This window comes from Bos indicus, chromosome 5, assembly GCF_029378745.1.
Source record: "Bos indicus isolate NIAB-ARS_2022 breed Sahiwal x Tharparkar chromosome 5, NIAB-ARS_B.indTharparkar_mat_pri_1.0, whole genome shotgun sequence".
Taxonomy (NCBI): Eukaryota; Metazoa; Chordata; class Mammalia; order Artiodactyla; family Bovidae; genus Bos; species Bos indicus.
The window spans coordinates 62854666-62876224 of record NC_091764.1 but is presented as its reverse complement, the minus strand read 5'-3'; the positions used below and the strand labels follow the sequence as shown (position 1 = coordinate 62876224).

The window sequence follows — 21559 nt, the reverse complement described above, 5'->3', positions numbered from 1 at the left end:
ATCATCAGGAGAGCTGATTCTTCAAATTTTGGCAATAACTCTAGTTCAGCTTGACAAAAATTTCCAAATCCCTACTACCACATAGGCACTAGGGATACAAAGATGATTAAAATAAACCTCCAAAATGGTAACTGTGTGAGTTATTTGCAGATTTGTTAGCTTGGTGGTGGTAATTATTTCACAATGTATACATATATCAAATCATCATATTATATGTCTTAAACATACTACAATTTTGTCAATTCAACCTCAATAAAGCTGGGGGGGGGAACCAAACCTCCAGTTGATTATTGACTAAAACACTAAAAAACTAAAACAAAAACCCAACCGATCAATTCTTAGAAATATCTACCAAGAATTTTGTTACGTGAATGTATACACATTAAAACATTTTAAATGTAAAAAGTATTCTGAGTAGAGCAGAAAGAGAGGATGAAACACAACTCATTTCTAAAAATAACTTAACTCAGATTCTAAAAATATTCGTAGATATTATTTCTCCCTCTGGCTGAGAACATCTGATCTTCAAGCAGGTCATAAAACCTATGGCTTTAGCTTTTGACAAAAAGGCTATACAGTATATAATGTCTCAGCTGAATTTCATCAGATATAGCTTAGTTTTACCCATTTCAAAGCCATCTGGAAAGGAAGAAAAGTGAATATTACACTGTTTCACAGCTAATACACTGCTATCATGGGATTCCATAATGAGTAAGTCTCTGTACTAAAGGCAAACTTCATTCCAACCATACAGGACTCACAAAGACATAAAAGACTTTTTTTCCAAAATAGTTTCTAATAGTATAAATACATGCACGAAATACATAAATATATAAAAGAATACATACTAACTTCTGTTGAACATATGCACTTATCTCCTTTACTTCTAAAACCCCACTAAAATGACAAAGTCAAGAGAATGAGAAAGACAATAACAAAACAGAGACTGTAAAGCAGGAGAATGGTAACTGGCTTTGTAGAACCAGGAAAACAGAATCCTAAAAGCATCAGAAAGACAAAAACAAAAAAACTGACACTACAGAATTCCCCAAATGCTCAGGAACCGAGGTCACTAAAAGTACATCAAGAGGTTAGAATGAGGGTAGGTCTGAAAACAGAAGTATCAGTAGCTGCGGGAAGATGGCAGTGGTATGCGTAGCTCCCTGAAGCCTCCATTAAGAGCAGACAGAGCAACTAAGACAGCAAATCCAAAACTGCACAGGCAACATCAACAAGAAGACCGTGTTAAGTGACAAAGTAGCATCACACACCACAAGATACGAGAGCTGTAAGACTCGTGTGGTACCAGCATCTATATAGGCAGAAGCAGAGGAAAGCATGGAGAGTCCACAAACCTAAAACCAGGAGAATCCCAAGACAGCCAAGTGCCATTCACTGGAAAGTGCAAAGGACCCATGGGGAACAGCAGGAGAAATTTAATGCAAGGTGACTATGGTACAGTCTGAAAGGGCTAAAGCAATCTGGACCCTATGAACTCTCAAAAGTAAAGGGGACAGGGCCACTGGTAGTCCAGTGGCTGGGACTCTGCACTCCCGATGCAGGGGGCGGGTTCTATCCCTGGTCTAGGAACTAGTAGATCCCACATGCCACAACTAGGACCTGGTACAGCCAAATAAATATAAAAAACTGGAGCAATCCTATAATAAGGAGGGGCTGTTGGGAACAGAATTCAAAGTGAGCAAAACAAGGATGAAGGCAGAAAAGGAAAGGAAAGGTCTCAGTGAAAATGAGGGAGGGGGAGAGAACAAAAGGATCTGATCAGAACAAGGCTGAATTTTTAATGCTTCAGGAAAACAACAGAAGAAACTGCAGAGCTATGAAGCTAGAAATGCTGTCCTTTCCCATCCCTTGAAAGAGTTCAAGAAAACTGACTTCATATAAAAGGAAAACAAGTCACTATTGAATACCAAAGTCATTATGAGGGGAAAAAAGGGAATATAGTAGTGCAGAATAATGCTCCTAAAACAAGCTAGAAAGAAGACTCTCTGGATTCAAGGACGGCTGAGGGTGGGACTGCAGTTGTGAGAACAGGGGCAGCGGCGAAGGTCTGTACACTGAGCGCTGAGACACTGCGCCACCTGAAGCCCCCCTCCTCCTTCCCCTCTGAGCTCTAGAGCCTGCATGTGGGGTCTACACCCTCCAGGCAGAAGACGGGAGACTCCTCTCTAGGAATCCGACAAGACCAAGACAGACCTAAAGACATAGACAACAAAGTTTGCTATCCAGATCACCTTTCAGAGAAGGTCTCAGTCAACAAAGAGCATCCCAATCAGCATTTCAGCATCCATCTCTGGGCAGTGGATGACCACCACACAGCTGAGGAAAGCCTTTAAATAAGAGGCCAAAACAACCAAAAAGAAAATAAAAGCTGGGACTTTCCTGGTGGGCCAGTGGCTAAGACTCCACACTCCCAATGTAGGGGGCTTAGGTTCAATCCCTAGTCAGGGAACTGGATCCTACATGCTACAACTAAGATCAAAGATCCCACGTGCCACAGCAAAGAACCAGCACAGCCGAACAAATAAATATATTTGTAAAGAAAGAAAAAAAAAACAACTTGGAGGGAAGAACAACTATGAAGGAAAATTAAATCTTGACAGAAAAATTATATATAACACATATAATATCATTTATATATTATTTGGGCTTCCCTGGTGGTTCAGTCAGTAAAGAATCAGCCTGCAATGCAAGAGACTTGCCTGCAATGCAGAAGACCCAGGTTCGATCCCTGGGTTGGAAAGAAACCCTGGAGGAGGAAATAGCAATCCACTTCAGTATTCTTGCTTAGAGAATTCCATGGACAGAGGAGCCTGGCAGGCTACAGTCCATGGAGTCACAAGAGTCAGACATAGCGATTAAACCACCATCTATTATTTACATATCCATCTATCCTCAGGGAAGAAGATATTTCATCTACAAAACAAGAATATATACATACTCTCAAAAAGAATAAATAAAAATAGAAACGCTCTCCAGCATTAAAAATATACCAAATGAAAAACTCAAAGAAAGGGATGGAAGATAAAGCTGAGGAAACTTCCCAAGAAATAGAGCACAGTATACAAAAAGATGAAATGTAGAAAAAGAAAATCAGATGATCAGTCCAAGAGATCCAGCATCTGAATAAGGGATAATAACAGAAAAAAGAAGTATATGGAAGGCAGGGGGTGTCAAAGAAATAATTCAAATAAACCTCTCTGAATTGAAAAACAAGTTTCCAAACTGAGAAAGGTAGTGAAAGTCCAAAACAATGGACGAAATAAACACACCAAGACATACCATCATGAAATTTCACAATTCTAAGGACAAATCAAAGATCCTACAACCTTCCAAAGAGAAAGATTAGGAATCAGAATGGCTTCAGACTTCTCAACATGAGCTCTGAAATCTGGAAGAAAATAGAACATTGTCTTCAAGGTTTAGGGTAAAATAATTTCCAACTACAACCAGGTTAAGCATTTCCTGAACTGCACTAAGGCAGAAAAGGCATCCATAGTACACTTGTTCTACTTAGTCTGAACAGTGACACCAATGACCTAAACAAAATTTTGGGGGGATTGTGTTGGGGGGAGGGGGATTGACAAAAGGGTGGGTGCACACTCTGGAGGTAAGCAGGAGGAGGAAAAAAGCTAAATTTTCATCTTAATATGAAAGATTCAATAAATTGTCAAAGCTAAAAATCAAGAATCAGCACTATAAGTATGCACTGTGGGGGCATGAAGATAAATACCAAAAAAAAAAACATCTAAAAGCTAAAAGCAGTGCTTTAAGAGAAATGGGGGAGTCTGCTTTTATTAAAGAGCCTTGTAGTACTATTCAAGTTTTAAAAGTATATGTACTAGAACTTTGATTAAAAATAAAGTTTAAAAGAACATACAGTAGGCTTAAGGCCTCTATATCCACAATCCTTAGCTTTGGTAAACAATTCTTTTTCACAGGATTTTAGCCCTATAATAAATATCTTACTCTTAAAGGAAACAATGAAAATATTTCAATCTAAAATAATTACTACTTTAGTAGTGTAAAGAAAAATAAATTGAAATTACATAAATGTGGCAGGAAGTATACTGACACAAATCCAAACACCAATACAGGTGGGAGAATTCAAATGAATGCTTGATTTTCAACGTAAACAATCTCCCAGTAGAGGGCTCCGAGCCAAACTGCCTGCCTCATACACAGAAAAATACAGAACAGAATGGGTTTCATTTATGCCCACTGCATAATCTAAAAGGAAGCCCAAAGTCATCTGAAGTTTAAAACATGTGCTGGATTTGAGTCGCAACCAAAGTGTTCCCTTGTTGGAGTCAGTGTTACACCCATTAGGAGGGCAATCTTCTTCTTACCTGAACTGCAGAATCATCAGAGCTTGAGATAAGAGTCTTTCCATCAGCTGTGAACTGGATGTGCCGAACAGTGGTCTTGTGCCCATTTCTGGATTGGAAGATTCTGTTGTTCAGGAGTTCTAAAATCTACAAAGCAGAAAACCACAGAAAGTTTATACAAGGATATTCAGCAACACCTGAATTACACTCTGAAAATATTAAATCAAAACTAGACTACAGAAGGGCACAGAATTTCCATCTCATAGTGCTTTCAGTTGAACTAAAGACACACAAATGAATAGCACAAAACAGACAAACACATCTGTGCACACACACACACACACACACACACATCTACACTCTAAAATAAAAAACTCACTGGAATAACCAGATAGCAGTGGCAACCAGTGGTCCTTCTGAGTACTCAGCTACCCAATTCATCAAACAATGGCAGTCTAAGCTCAGTCTCCAAAAAGCAAATGACATTTAAGATGGATGAGAAGGAAGAAAGAAAAACATCCACGATGAGAGCCAAGGCAATCTCTTTACAAAATAACAGAGACAAGGAAAGATAAAGGATGGTGAGAGAGACAGGTAAAGGAAAAGAGGGTATGAATGGGCTGGAAGGCAGTGCACTAAGGAGTCTTAAAAAGGCTAAAAATTAATATGACAAATGCAGAGATTAAGAAAAGCAGAACATAACTCAAAACCTAATGACTATGTCAAAAAGGCTGTCAAATAAATTCACATCAAAAAAGTAGATACGCCCTAAATAAGTACAAGGGATATAATGTACAACATAATAAATATGATTAACAGTACTGTATATTATAACTGAAAGTTATTGAGAGTAAATCCTAAGAGTTCTCATTAAAAAGGAAAAATAATTTTCTATTTCTTTAATTCTGTAACTACATGAGATGGCAGATGTTCACTAAACTTATTGTGATGACCATTTCACAATGTAAGTCAAATAATTATGCTGTACGGCTTAAAATAACATACACAGTGTTGCTGTTTAGTCGCTAGGTCGTGTCTGACTCTTGTTCGATCCCATGGACTATAACCCACCAAGCTCCTCTGTCCATGGGATTTCCCAGGCAAGAATACTGGAGTGGGCTGCTATTTCCTTCTCCAGGGCATTTTCCCAACCCAGGGATGGAACCCATGTCTTCTACATTGGCAGGCAGACTCTTTACCACTGAGCCACCAGAATGCTATATGTTAATTATATCTCAGTAAAGCTGGAAGGGGAAAAAAACTCAAAAAATATAAATATATATATAGTCTCCTCTTTGTGGGGCAAATGGAACTGGAGAGTATTTGTGTAATTCCTTATCACAATGAAGCCAATGTGAAATAAATGTGGCTAATGCTATAATTAACAAATTAAGAAATAATTCCAAAAAGCCAAGTGAGAAAAAGTAAGAAAAACCACCATGTTCTCTGAACTATTACATAGCTAGACAAAATATGCTTCTGTGATGAATTTCACTGGTGATGAAATCACTTTTTTCCCAAAATGATTTTCATTTTACTATCCTTTTTCCTTCAACCCGATTTTTTTTAATTTAATCTTATTTGATAAATTAAGGATTTCAAGTGGTAAACAGGTGTACTTCAATACCAAAAGCAGGACAGCAAAGATTGATGAGGTGAGTAAATATAAGGTACCAACACTGAAATTCTCGACGAACCTGATCAGAACCAACATGGAAACGACTTATACCCCTATATGGCTGAGCTTCTAAGAAGAGAAAAAAATGCTCTTTGCATAACTAAATCTCTGAGACTGTTTAATATAATTCAGGAACAGCAAGACAATTGGGCAGTGAATAAAGAACACAAAAAGACAAAAAGTATGAGACAGAGCAATAAAAGCAATATGAAAAATATACAACCATAGGATTGTAAGATTATTTTTAATCTAACAGAGGAATGACTAATATACCATAGAAAGATTTATTTACTATGTAAGTCTACAAAGCCAGGTGTCTACTTAATTTTAAATAAAAACTATACTGCTCAGAATGCTTCTGCAGACGAGAACTGAATACCTGAATGGCTCCATCTTCACCTCCGAATGCAAGGTACTGAAGATGTGGACTTAAACAACAGCAACTCACTTGAGCTTCAGTTAGGTAATCAATCTGACCTGTGTTTCCATTAATGAGCTAATGAAAAATAAGGCACAATCAGGTATTAGACTGTAAGAGCCATTTTTGTTCTTTAGAACAGAGACTGGAAAATAAAACAGAAAATAAACTGGAAAAATAAAACAGAAAATAACCAACAAGAGCTCCCAGGGGAACAACAAAGCCCTGTTCTATTCTCAGCAGCTGCATTTAGCACTTCACACTTTCATTTCATTTTACTTTTGTGGTTCATATATATTTTCATAAAGTAAAACGAGCTTTAAAAGGTTTAAAAAGCAGCTGCTGTGCCGGCCACCTGAGACACATCTGCCCGATTTGTAATCTCACAGCTAGCTCCACACACTCTTTCCCGTTTCTTCACAGAGCCCATTTTAATAGTGCTACCGTTTGTTAAAATACACTTCTCATTTTTCAAGGAGTTTGGTGAAACAGGACTGAGACAGACATTACATAAAAAGACAAATTAAAATTAAATTGGGTTTTACATCCACCAAATTCCTCACCAGACAGTGCATAGTAAGATTTTTTTCTCCTCCTCCTCCTTTTGGGAGGAGGCAGCACTGGGGAAGAACCCATTAGCACAATTTGGGTGGCTGGACTTGTAAGGTATAAACTAAGAGCATCACGTTTCATAATCTGTACCAAAACTAAAGATTATTTTTTTAAATCCCACTAATAAAAATGCCTATCATTCAACTAAAACATGTGGCCTGAGAAAATATTTCTCAAGCTTAAATCAATTGTTGGATAAATTTAACTAAGCATTACAACCTAAAAGTCCTGAATTATTTTTCAATATGAAATAAGCAATCACCTTTGTTTCAGGGACAAAGATTATAGGATCAATCAATCAAAGTAGCTTTTTCTTTATAATATTTTACCCAGCATGTTCTCTTAGGCATTCAAAATGAAGACTGAACTATTAAAAGGTGAATATCTTTCCCTCAAAAATCAATTTTCATATTCTTTTAAGTAGTGACTAAAAAAAATGTATGTTCACTTTAATGGAATGATTACTGGTCAGTTTATTCTCTAAACTCTTCCAAAACCAATGACATAATAAAATGATACTTTTAATAGTCAGATGACTTCTTTAAGTCTTACAATTATGACTACTGCTAAAGAAAGGTTATACAAATTTAATAAAGGTAATACAAGTATTGAACTTGACAAGAAAACTGTAGTGGAAAAAAACCGCAAGTGGAAGAATCAGTCTGCTAAAAATCAGTAATGAGGAAACCACGTTTAATTCCACATTGGAATTCATATCAGAAACACAGGATATGAGGAGTTCCTCATCAACACATTAAGGACAACAGTAAAACTTGTAAAATACAGAACAAGCTATATTTAAGAGGTGTCTCACAGCTGAACTCTGACCCTCACAGCAGACAAGGAGAAATTACCACATGCCATAGACAATTTATTCCCAGATCTCTGCTTCCTGTATTTGGACTCCACCTTAACCCTTAAAAATAAACCAGCTTACAGATTTTTTTAAATGAAAAGGACCTTCTAGGTGAAGAAAGTGAGGCTCTGAGAAGTGACACAATTCACTCAACATCACAGAACTAGCTGACGATACAGCTTGAACTTGTACCTGGGTCTCCTGAGTGAACAGTCACCGTTCCCTCTACTACTTCCAGCTGAGCTTTGCAGCTCCAGAACGTAAGCTCTGGCCTCCCTGCCAGTCTGTCTGAAGCCTGCCAGCTCTCACACCTTCCATGTGCCTGCTCCCTCTATTCCCCTCTCCTCTTCTCTATTCTGTTTCTCTCTCCACTCCAGTTCCACTCCAATATCTAGTCTCATTTTCTTACATGTTCCTGCTCCCTGCCTTCCAGTTAACAAGAGGAGAGGAGTGCAGTAAAGCAAGGTTTAATTCTAAACACTAGCATATCTGAGCCTCAGCTCAAAACCCATGTATTTATTCAACTGACATCTACTGAGCATTTCTTAGATACTAGACAATTATGCCTGATCAAGTCCATTTTGAATTCAGAGTTTGATCAAAACAATTTTTCCAACTGTTTTCTAAAAAATACTCACTTGCAGACGTCTTATATTGTCAACTGCAAGAACCGTCACTTCATTTTCTTGAAACACAACATCTATTTCTTGCTTTAACACTGTAGCAGAGTTCTTACATACTTTCTTTGTCTCCCAGAGCTGATTAAGAGATTAAAAAAAAATACAGTAGGATCACTGCATTCTCTGAAATAATGTAAAGACAGTCTTAGTCTTAAAACAGTATACAACCATACTTTACACTCCAAATGCCTATGATAGAAAATTTTCAATTAGATTATAATTCAACAATAAATATTTATTAATTGCATTCTATAGTAAGAAGTAGGGCTTTCCTGGTGGCTCTTCCCTGGTAAGAAGCAGGGCTTCCCTGCATTCAATAGTAAGAAGTAGGTAAAGAATCCACCTGCTAATGCAGAAGACACGGGTTCGATCCCTGGGTTGGGAAGATACCCTGGCGGAGGAAATGGCAGTCCACTCCAGTATTCTTGCCTGGAAAATCCCATGAACAGAGGAGCCTGGCTGGGCTACAGTCCATGGGGTCACAAAAGAGGCAGATACGAATGAGTGACTAAACAACAGTACATGCTAAGATGCCTCAGTCACATCCAACTCTTTGTGACCCTATGAACTATAGCTTACCAGGCTCCTCTGTCCATGGGATCTTCCAGGCAATAACACTGAGGTGGACTGCCATTTCCTCCTCCAAGGGATCTTCCTGACCCAGAGATCGAACCCATGTCTCTTATGTCTCCTGCACTGGCAGGCAGGTTCTTTACCACTAGCGCCACCTTATTAACAAGAATAGTAAGAAGCAGTCATTATTAAGAGCAATGGGTGCTAGAATCAAAATGCCTTAGTGTGAATTCTAGTTCTACTGAAAGTTGTGACTTTGGGCATATTACTTAACCCTGTGCTACTCAAAGATAAGAATCTGCTATTTCTCAAATTGTCTGATAGCAAGATAAGGAGCCTAAACCAGAAAGAAAATCAACTCTATCACAAAACACACTGTTAACAGTATGCTTTTGATACAGCTGATTTTTAAAAATAAGACTTTCTTAATGAAGGAAGCAGTGCTGATTTATATTCTGGCTCAAGCTTATTGAGACTTATTACACTGTAAATAGCATTGACTTAACCTTTCTGTGACTGCTTCCTCAGCTGCAAAAAGGACTGTTGTGAGAATCAGCAAATTAACACATTCACAGTACTTTGCCCAATGTCTGGCATACAGTAAATACTAAACGAATTTTAACTACAATTTGTACAAGAGACTGCATAAGATGCTACTTGGACAGACCAGGGTCTCCAGGCTCAAGAGCTTAATTTAAAATGTGTGAACAAGTTGGAGGGGTAGTGACACATTAGAGGTGAGGAGGTGGAATTCTTATCAAGGCAGAATTTGACTGAGCGACTTCCCTTTCACTTTTCACTTTCTCATGCATTGGAGAAGGAAATGGCACTCCACTCCAGTGTTCTTGCCTGGAGAATCCCAGGGACGCAGGAGCCTGGTGGGCTGCTGTCTATGGGATCACACAGAGTCGGACACGACTGAAGTGACTTAGCAAGATAGCACTAAGAAAATGATACAGTTACATGGCATTGAAGGAGAAAAGACAGTCCTCTGAACAGAATACTAGGAAAGGCTTTACTGAAAGCTTGAGGGGACTCGTAGGATTCTTAGGATTTCAACATGGAGAGATACAGAGAAGTAGGGTATTCCAAACATAAGAAACACAGAAGCAGGGAAGTACAAGGTGTCTGGGGAAATGTGAGCAGTCCAGTGTAGGTTATTTGAAGGAATAAATCAGAAGACAGACTGGTATAGAATAGCCTTAACCACAGAGAATTTTAACAGCAATTTATTTACTCCAAATGGTAGACAAGGCAGTCACTATCTTTTTGAGCAAAAATGACACATCTGCATTGTACATGAGGAAAATGTCTCACAAGCAGTATGCAGAAAACCAAGAAAGAAAAGACTTGCAAAGAAATTAATATAAGAAAGACAACAGGTAATGAGTACCTAAACTTGAAATGGAAAAGTAGAAATAAATGATAGAAAATGGAAAGGTAGAATCCATTCAAACATCATACCTGCCAGAGATGCTCGGAGGGCGCAAACAAAACCTTGTGCCCACCAGGACCCAGGGAAAGGAGCAGTCAAAGAATCTAACAGTACTGGCAAGTAATTGGATGTGGGAATTTAAGGTAGGGAGTCAAAAGTTATTCTGATGAAATATATTTAAATTAACCAAAGTGCAGTTTTATCAATGGATTTTTCCAGCACCTGCGCCATGGTAACACTCAATGTACATGTACTGAATGAATGTGACTGATATAGTCCATATACCAGCACTTTTCAAGGATAAATGTGAATCCAGCAGTTTCTGTTTTACTTCCCCCCAATAGTGCCCATCAATTTCTCAATTGGTAGGAGATTAAGCTTACCATCATTAAATGTTTAAAATGAAAATCTCAATTATTTCTCACCCTGATTGTCTGGTCATCAGAAGATGTCAAAAACGATGATCCATCAGGAGAAAACATCACACAATGGACCCAACTTAAATGTCCTCTGCAATCAGCTACTTTTAAACCTGAGTCCATACTCCACAACTACAGAATAAACACAATATATAGGAAATCACATTCATAAGCATTTTGAATATATCAAGAATATTAAAAACAGCAAGAATGATCCAGCAATTCCACCTCTATGACTACAGCCCAAAAATACATTAGCAAAAATACAAAATAACTTGTGTGGATTATTCACTGCATCAATTGTTTTTAACAGCAAAATCCCAAATGACCATCAGTAGGGAACTGACTAAATAAACCTCATTAATCACAAAATGGGACAATATGCAACCGTTAAAAAAAAGTAATGAGAAAAACACTCTGACAATGACTAGTCTATGGCACACGTTGCAAAGAATAGTATACAAGTTTTTGCAGGAGTGTGTGTATATATATTTATAAATACTATATATAAGCAAACTATACTAAATGAGATGAAAAATAAATATGTGAGTATAGTATTACAGTGTGATATATATAATAGATGGATATATATACCTATATTATACATATAGATACTGCTTATACATGTAAAAAGAAACATCAGGATGCTAAGACAAAAATGGTTACCTTCAGAAGGTGGAGACCAGAGTGGAAGGGATAGGGATGAAAGTCAGACTTCCCTGAATAAAACTTATAAAGCTTTGATTTGGAATCATATAAACATTTTACATATTTTTAAAAATCAATATAAAAATAACAGGATGAGCATTAAGTGGCTTTCACATTCTGACTATTCTCCACTGTCATCTAATCTTCATTTCAAATGACTGCAAAACCCTGCAACAAATGAATGTACTAACTGTACATGTACACTCGTCTCCTGTTATTCATGCTGGTTACAAATTGTCAATGTCTGTCTCTAGCCTGGCTGCATTTTGTCCTGAGTTTTGCTGCAAATTACTCAAATATATTCCAGTCTAATGAAGTACCATATGTGCCTGAGTTCCTCTCATTACACTCTGAATTACAGCCCCTACTTTATGATTTTAGAACTAGCATGGACAAAACAAGTACTTCATCACATGCCCAGTGGTTTTCAATCAGTGAGTTCTATAATTATAAATTAGTTACAGGAAATTTTCTCTGCCTTATCTTGAGTCCAAGTTGAGACATACAGAGCTAAAGGCCAGAAATGAAAAGGATTCCACAACTGAAAAATCTCACTTGAAAATCCTTCCTCTCTTCCCTTCTTGCTCTCTCTCATCATTTCTGTCGTTCACAGCCTCCAAAACCAAGAAAGTGCCTATATTTAAAAAAAGGAAGACAATGCTCCTTGGAGATTTTTTAAGAAAAACAGAGGGTAAGGATTTTAGAAGTGATGGAAAGGCCAAAAGAAAAACAGAGGGCAAAGATTTTAGAAGTGATGGAAAGGGCAAAAAGTGATGTCCTTCACTCCTAATATCCAGGAAGAGGAAACTTCCAATCACACCTACCTTGAGGATCTACAGGTAAGGTGCAAGAGCTCCTAGTAGCTCTGAATCTTTCGATTCAAAGTCTCTGCTGAAGAGAACACAGCCCACAGCACCTACTCCTAACCACCACTGCAAACGGGACTGGAGCCCATTCACACTCAAAGGAAAGATTCTCATCAGGAAGGTCTTCAGTGTTAGCTGCACTGCTATACACAGAATTAGGGTTAGAAAACGAAGATCATGGCATCCGGTCCCACCACTTCATGGGAAATAGATGGGGAAACAGTGGAAACAGTGTCAGACTTTATTTTTTGGGGCTCCAAAATCACTGCAGATGGTGACTGCAGCCATGAAATTAAAAGAAGCTTACTCCTTGGAAGGAAAGTTATGACCAACCTAGACAGCATATTCAAAAGCAGAAACATTACTTTGCCAACAAAGGTCCGTCTAGTCAAGGCTATGGTTTTTCCTGTGGTCATGTATGGATGTGAGAGTTGGACTGTGAAGAAGGCTGAGCGCCAAAGAATTGATGCTTTTGAACTGTGGTGTTGGAGAAGACTCTTGAGAGTCCCTTGGACTGCAAGGAGATCCAACCAGTCCATTCTGAAGGAGATCAGCCCTGGGATTTCTTTGGAAGGAATGATGCTAAAGCTGAAACTCCAGTACTTTGGCCACCTCATGTGAAGAGTTGACTCATTGGAAAAGACTCTGATGCTGGGAGGGATTGGGGGCAGGAGGAGAAGGGGACGACAGAGGATGAGATGGCTGGATGGCATTGCTGACTCGATGGACGTGAGTCTCAGTGAACTCCGGGAGTTGGTGATGGACAGGGAGGCCTGGTGTGCTGTGATTCATGGGGTCGCAAAGAGTCGAACACGACTGAGCAACTGAACTGAACTTAACTACAGAGCTCATCCACTCACTCCCATCTTAATCTGTATCTGCATGCTAAAGGACTACAGCTCAGCCACACCTTCACGTATTAGGGCAAGGCTGGAAAACCCACTAAAAATCGCTGGAACAGGCACGGAACACTAAAGAAATGCTTGCTGTGGTCAAGCAAATAAAGGCCCATATCTATCTTCTTAGACTGCAAGCACAGGGCTTCCATTACTTGGTGGTAAGAGTCACTTAAGGAATGAGTAGTAACAAAGCTTGGAAAAACTATCTTTGGAGGAAAAAAAATCAGGAAACTGTTTTTGAAAAAATTAATATTAGCAGCTCATTTGAGTAGAATTCTTCTAGATACAGACACTGGACACAGACACTGAGTACAATAAAATCTATTAAGTTAAGGGCAAAATTATAAATGTAAATGAGAAATCATTTTATTCATTAGTACTTAGCAATGAAAATCCTAGATTAACCAATTTTAAATTTAACTTCCATCTTACCTTTTTCAGTGATCTAAGAAATTTGAACTGGACTCACTTCTCATCATCTCTTTTACAGAAGAGTCTATGCCCACATTTAAGAGATGCCATGTTCCTGCTTAGGAAACCAGTGGTCATTCCATTGTTTTCCCCAGACCTTGGCACATACTGACCATTCAGTAAATGCTTAGTGAATGATACTGCCTGTCATTCTCTGTCATACTGTCAAGCCAAGTCTTCAATCAATGCTAAAGTATTGAAGCTGTCAATGTGGCTTAATGTCCTAAAGCTAGAGGCCATTATGCTATGAAGAAAACACTCTTTGATTTCTCAAGCAAACATTCTCAGCAGTCAATGGTTTAAGCAACCCATTCTTTGTCATTCTTGTACCTCTGGAGTTTTCACAGAGTTTCACAGAGTAAATTCAACTACTCACCTCCACACAGTACTGGGACAAAGCCACCACTGCCAAATGGTTGTGGGGGGAGAAGTCACAGTACTGGACAGCGCTATGATGGCCCATGTGCATTTCTGCCAACAGGCCACTGGAGTGAATGTCAAAAAGCTGTCAACATAAAACAGAGAGATGTCTATAAAAGTAAGATATTTTAAAATATCTGCTATACCCAAAGTGAAACTAAATTTATTTCCAAAAGAATACCCTCTCGTTTCAAACACAGAGTACAAGTCCTAAAGAAAAAACTACTAATAATTGACATAATTAAGTCATAAAAAACATATAAATTAATACATATATAGTTTTTAAATACTGCTTATCTTGATATCCGTTTCTTATAAAGAAAACTTATCATAGATGATCTCTCAAGCAAGCTTAGGGAAAAATAAAACCTTTGTGAATACACAAATGGACTAGCCAAATTAATATACAGAACAGTTCTTCCTAATGTTTATTTATTCAAAGGGGAAAATGCATGTTCATAAATGAAGATGATCAAAATAATACAGAGCAGAGGCTTGCTAAAATGAAATAGTTCAATCATTTCTATTTCTTTTCAGAGCCCAAATTACTCCATTATCAGCCATTTTCCCATTTTTGAACCAAAAAAAAGCTATTCAAATTTGAGTAATTTAAAATTCATTTCAATTTCTGAAAGATTTTTAAATGCTGAATGTGGCACTAGTGGGTAAAGAACCCATCTGCCAATGCAGGAGAAACATGGTTCAATCCTTGGATAGGGAAGGTCCCCTGGAGGAGGGCATGGCTGCCCACTCCAGTATTCTTGTCTGAAGAATCCCATGGACAGAGGAGCCTGATGGGTCCTTAGGGTCGCAAAGAGTTGGACACAACTGAAGTGACTTAGCACACGTGCACACATACTCTTCCAAAGTTTTTGCCAAATGATAAAAATGTTTATACCAATATACCGTATAATGATTTAAGACCAAGGCACAGTCTTCAGGAAGGAAAAAAATAATTTCCAGAGGGAGCCATGAAAATGTTTTGTGAATTCACAGCCCTGTGAACATACATAGGTGGTGAGCAGCACAGCATCAGGGGCCAACAATAAAGGACAGGAACTCATGCTTAAAATGCTTCCCAGGACAAGCTGTTCTTAAGAATTAGTGGCTGATAGAGGGGTGGGATAGGGAGGGAGGTCAACAGGGAGGGGATATATGTATACCCTATGGCTGATTCATGTTGAGGTCTGACAGGAAACAACAAAATTCTATAAAGCAATTATCCTTCAATTAAAAAATAAATAATTTTTTAAAAAAGAATTAGTGGCTGAGAGTGATAAAGGAAACTTTTCAAGTACGGAATAGGCAGTTGTCCCAATTATTGGGTAACAAAAAGACGTAATAACAGGAGTGGGCTAATAACACAAAAGAGTTGAAAAGAAAGACAGGAAAATAATAGAGAGACCAAGAGTAAGAAACTGGAATCTGTGTGTGGTTAAGGGTGATCTTAGGGTAGCTTTGTTTCACCACAGCAAAATACAGAGCTGGCCTACAGATTTTTAAAACAGGAAAGCATTTCACGCAATATAAAATTATTTTCCTCTTCCACTAGAACAGCTATTTTTAAATGTTCAAATTTTACTCAACACGATCAGTCATTAGGGAAATGTAAACCAAACTATAATGTGGTGTCACTTCACACCTAATATGACAGTTATAATTTTTTTAGAATGGAAAAAAGCAAGTGTTAGCAAGGATGTGAAGAAATTGGAATCCTTGTACACTACTAGTGGGAACAGAAAATTATACAGCCACTATGGAAAAGTCTGGTGGTTCGTCAAAAGCCCAGAATTAAATTACCGTATGACCCAGTAATTCCACTCCTAGACATATATACAGAACTGAAAGCAGGGGCTCACACACATACTTGTACACCAGTGTTCTTGTGGCATTATTCACAATAACCAAAAGGTGAAAACAACCCAACAATAAATAAATGGATAAACAAAATACCGCATATCCATATAAGATTATTATTCAGTCATAAAAAGAAATGAAGTTCTAACACATGCTACAACATGAATGAACCCTGAAATGTTACACGAAATGAAATGAGTCAGACACAAAATGAGCTATATAGTATGACTCCACTTATATGAAATACCTAGAAAAGGTAAATTCATAATTTAGAGGTTACCAGGGGCTGAAGAGGGAATTACTACTTATTGGTTACAGTGTTTCTGTTTGATGAAAAAAGTTTTGGAAAAATGGTGATAAATGCATATACAGCATTGTGAATATAATGAATGCCACTGAATTGTGTATTTTAAAATAGCTAAAATGGCAAATTTTACAAATCTTCACATCTTGTAAATGCAGGGTTCCTTTCTGTGTTTATAGACTTTAACAAACTTAAGACAAAAGGATATATTTCTCTTTGGTTTCCTGCTAAAGGGGTAAAAACCTATAAGCAACCAAGATCCAAGGGTCATAACTACTAGATCAATAATAATAATATAAATGGTCCCTCCATTAGTTTTTATACAACTATATGTATGCTTCAATTGTGTTCATTAAAACTGGAATCTCTTGGGTGGGAGAAATAGGGAAAGGCTGACAAAAGGATACAAACTTTTAGTTACAAGATAAATAAGGTCTGTGGATCTAATGTATAACATGGTGACTATAGGTGATATTGCACTGTAAAAGAGAGTAAAATGTAAACATCTTAAAGGAAAGGAGGGAGGAAGAAAAGCAGATAAATATGTAAGGTGACAATATGTTAATTAGCTCAATGAGAGTAATCCCTTCACGATGTATGTTGTTATTTAGTCGCTAAGTAACACCCAACTCTTTTGCAACCCCAAGGACTGTAGCCTACCAGGCTCCTCTATCTATGGGATTTTCCAGGCAAGAATACTAGTGGGTAGCCATTTCTTTCTCCAGGGGATCTTCCCAACCCAGGAATTGAACCTGGGTCTCCTGGGTCTGCTGCACTGGCAGGCAGATTCTTGACCACTGAGCCACCAGGGAAGCCCTCTCTATGTATACATACATCAAATCATCATGTTAAATACACTTTAAATATTTTACAATTTTTTCAATCATACCTCAATAAAACTGAAAATGAAAAACTGTAATCTAAGATCGCTCATTAAGTTTTTAAAATTACCATCAGAATGTAATGGCATTGGGCCCTAAATCATAAGACCTAGGGCTCCAAATCACAGTGTAACTTTGGACATATTACTACCATAGGGCTACTGCAATGTGCTGTGTCCTTTGGGTAGTTATAAGGCTGTATATTGTTACCCTGTTTATTTAACTTATATGCAGAGTACATCATGAGAAACGCTGGACTGGAAGAAACACAAGCTGGAATCAAGATTGCCGGGAGAAATATCAATAACCTCAGATACGCGGATGACATCACCCTTATGGCAGAAAGTGAAGAGGAACTCAAAAGCCTCTTGATGAAAGTGAAAGTGGAGAGTGAAAAAGTTGGCTTAAAGCTCAACATTCAGAAAACGAAGATCATGGCATCCGGTCCCACCACTTCATGGGAAATAGATGGGGAAACAATGTCAGACTTTATTTTTCTGGGCTCCAGAATCACTACAGATGGTGACTGCAGCCATGAAATTAAGACACTTACTCCTTGGAAGGAAAGTTATGACCAGCCTAGATAGCATATTAAAAAGCAGAGACATTACTTTGCCAACAAAGGTTCATCTAGTCAAGGCTATGGTTTTTCCTGTGGTCATGTATGGATGTGAGAGTTGGACTGTGAAGAAGGCTGAGCGCCAAAGAATTGATGCTTTTGAACTGTGGTGTTGGAGAAGACTCTTGAGAGTCCCTTGGACTGCAAGGAGATCCAACCAGTCCATTCTGAAGGAGATCAGCCCTGGGATTTCTTTGGAAGGAATGATGCTAAAGCTGGAACTCCAGTACTTTGGCCACCTCATGCGAAGAGTTGACTCACTGGAAAAGACTCTGATGCTGGGAGGGATTGGGGGCAGGAGGAGAAGGGGACGACAGAGGATGAGATGGCTGGATGGCATCGCTGACTCGATGGACGTGAGTCTCAGTGAACTCCGGGAGTTGGTGATGGACAGGGAGGCCTGGTGTGCTGGGATTCATGGGGTCGCAAAGAGTCAGACACGACTCAGCCACTGATCTGATCTGATCTGATCAAGAGAAATTCTATATGAGAGCACTCTGAATAATACAAATGTAAACTGTTACAAGAACTGAAAAAAGAGCGCATTTCCTAGGCATTTACCTTCTTTTGCATATCTTCCTCATTTACTTCACAGAAATTTCACAAACTTCAATTGTTGATAAGTATTTCAATCAGTCACCAAATCACAGTATTTTAAGGCTATAGAAAGTACTCTGAAAGTCACCTAAACCAATGTATTTCAAATTGTGGGGGGATGATGTATAGAACAGTCTTTTGGACTCTGTGGGAGAGGGAGAGGGTGGGATGATTTGGGAGAATGGCATTGAAACATGTATAATATCATATATGAAACGAGTCACCAGTCCAGGTTTGATGCACGATAACTGGATGCTTGGGGCTGGTGCACTGGGATGACCCAGAGGGATGGTATGGGGAGGGAGGAGGGAGGAGGGTTCAGGATGGGGAACACATGTATAACTGTGGCAGATTCATTTTGATATATGGCAAAACCAATACAGTATTGTAAAGTTAAATAAAATAAAATTAAAAAAAAAAATTGTGGGGGGAAGCAGGGTGAGTGATGTAGCCAGCATTCCATCTATGTTTTAGATCAATTTGAGATACACTGGTTGTAAACAACATAAATTGTTTCTTTATTGTAGGACTTCTAGAGGCCATAAATATTATATATGTTAGTATACACTAAAGGGGGAAAAGTACCTCCAATAGGGAAAGTAATACATAACATTTCCAAACCTGTTTGACCATGGAGACCTTTTCTCACAAGGCCTATGGACACTCCCTGAAGCATAGTTCTAAGAACTACAGGAGGCTAGGGCATCTGCCCCAAAAACATTCAGGTATACTTTATGTCAATAAACAGTATAAAATGCAACAATCAATAGGTGTTTCAACTTTCTTTAAATTAGACTAAATTTGGCTTTTTAAAATACCAGTACTTACAAAGACTTTATTTTTCGCAGCCACCATTATCTTAGCACCATCAGCAGACCACGAACAGCATTTTACTATCACTTCCAGATCCTCCTGAGGCTCCTCTGAATTCAGGAAGAATTGCTTCACATTAATGCTTTTCCTCTCATTTGCAGATTTCACATCCCAAAGCTTCAAAAATAAAAAAATGTTTTAAGTTTGTTTTGATCTCAAGTCACACCTCTAGAATTCCACCTGGATTAAATGTCACACAAAATATTCAAGTTCACTTAATGAATTATTTTTCATTATGTATAACTTTTTCTAAGGCTTTTAAATTAAGTATTCTAGCTTCATTCATCACTTTCCTAAAAAGAAAAAAAAATTAAAAGCACTCCAAAAAAGAATGTAAAACTATATAAAATGTTAAAAGAGCCTTGCATGGTGTGGAGGCGCTGACAGCAGGATGAGCCTAAAGGATAGAAGAAGGTGTGACTCATGACTTTCCACTACTGCCCTCTGCTGTGCCAGCCATGAGGCGTGCCTCACAGTCTACTGTATGCACAGCACGGACGCTACACACAGGACCCAGTCCAAGCTGAGCTACAATCTAGCAGAGCATCCAGAGATATAAGGAAGTCCCTGAAAACACAAAACAAAGCTATGCTGAAAGGAAGCAGTCTTGTGCACTTAGTGGGGCTAAAGGGGTCTCTAAAATAACTGGATCCTGAGGAGTGGGAGACAAAACACCAAACCTCACTTACTAGCAAAGCCACCTGAGCAGCCCGAAAAACAAAGGGCTTCAAAAAAGATCTATCTTGGACTTTCCTGGTGGTCCAGTGGTTAACAATCCACCTTCCAATGCAGGGGACACGGGTTCAATCCCTGGTCTGGTAAGTTCCACATGCTGCGGAGCAACTAAGCCTGTGCACAAATATTGAGCCTGTGCTCTAGAGCCTACAAATCACAACTACTGAAGCCCAAGTGCCCTAGAGCCTGTGCTCCAGCAACAATAGAAGCCACTTCAATGAGAAGCCCACACACAACAAAGAGTAGCCCCCACTCTCCACAACTAGAGAAAGCCTTTGTACAGCAATGAAGACCTGACGCAGCCAAAAAATTAATTTTAACTACTTTTTAATCCATCTTCACTCCCCTTGGCCTTGTGCAGTGTCCCAGCTTCACAGAATGATAATGGCTGCCATATACAGACTCAGCGTTGGTCAAGGACAAGAATTTAAAACAAAACAAATAAACAAACAAGCTGTTTCTCAAGCTTCAACTCAGCTTCCAAAGCACAGCTCCAAGAGTAAAACCAGATGTGACTGGCCAGACACAAGCTTCCCCAATGACTCAGTGGGTATAGAATCTGCCTGCACTGCAGAAGACAGAGTAGATACAAGTTTGATCCCTGGATCAGGAAAAGGCAACCCACTCCAGTATGCCTGCCTGGGAAATCCCAGTCCATGGGGTCGCAAAGAGTCAGACACAACCAAGTGACTAAGCACACACATGTTTAAATGTCTCAAGTTTAAAGATTATATACACTAGAAATACAGCCAAACCCAAAACCTTTGCCCATGCAATAACTTTGGATAAACTGGATGAACCAAAAGAGACGTCTAAAGTATTGTTAGCCCTTCTTGACACTCAAGAGAGAAAATCTAAACTCCAGTGCCAGAAGCTTCAGTCACATCAGCCAGATTATATAAGAAATCACACGGTTTCCCTCTTGACACGAAAAACAAAAGCAATCACTGCCTTGATTTAAGGAAGAAAAAGAAAACTAATTCAACCCGATTTTACTACATCTTTTACATGTGGACCTGACTTCAGCTCCTATGCAAGGAGTGATGAAATTCCACATGTCGAGGGACCAAATAAACACCTGAATTTCATTCTGAGCTAGTCACTGCCCTATATCCTGGGCCCACATGCACCCTGGCCTTTGTGTGGTTTAAATGGCAATTTTTAAATAAAACTCACATTTTGAAACAGTTTATCATCGAGGCCTGAAAAACACATGTTTATCAACAGGATACACTATAAAACACTTGGATGATTACAGAGCCATTTGGGGCAAGAAATAATTTTACAGTTCTCCATTGTCTTGGAAAATAAA

At 38.5% G+C, this 21559-nt stretch overlaps 1 protein-coding gene across 4 annotated transcripts in view; it reads right to left on the bottom strand.

Annotated features, from left to right (window-relative positions):
* The window catches only part of APAF1 (apoptotic peptidase activating factor 1), an 89956-nt gene that overhangs the window by 21343 nt on the left and 47054 nt on the right, over positions 1–21559 (bottom strand). For all 4 annotated transcript variants that reach the window (XM_070789590.1, XM_019961138.2, XM_070789589.1 and 1 more), the window contains 6 exons: positions 19468–19629; positions 14338–14466; positions 11024–11149; positions 8549–8668; positions 6404–6520; positions 4368–4493 (listed from right to left, as the gene is read on the bottom strand). In XM_070789590.1, the coding sequence (XP_070645691.1) occupies positions 4368–4493; positions 6404–6520; positions 8549–8668; positions 11024–11149; positions 14338–14466; positions 19468–19629 (780 nt within the window). The remainder of the gene's footprint in view (positions 1–4367; positions 4494–6403; positions 6521–8548; positions 8669–11023; positions 11150–14337; positions 14467–19467; positions 19630–21559) is intronic.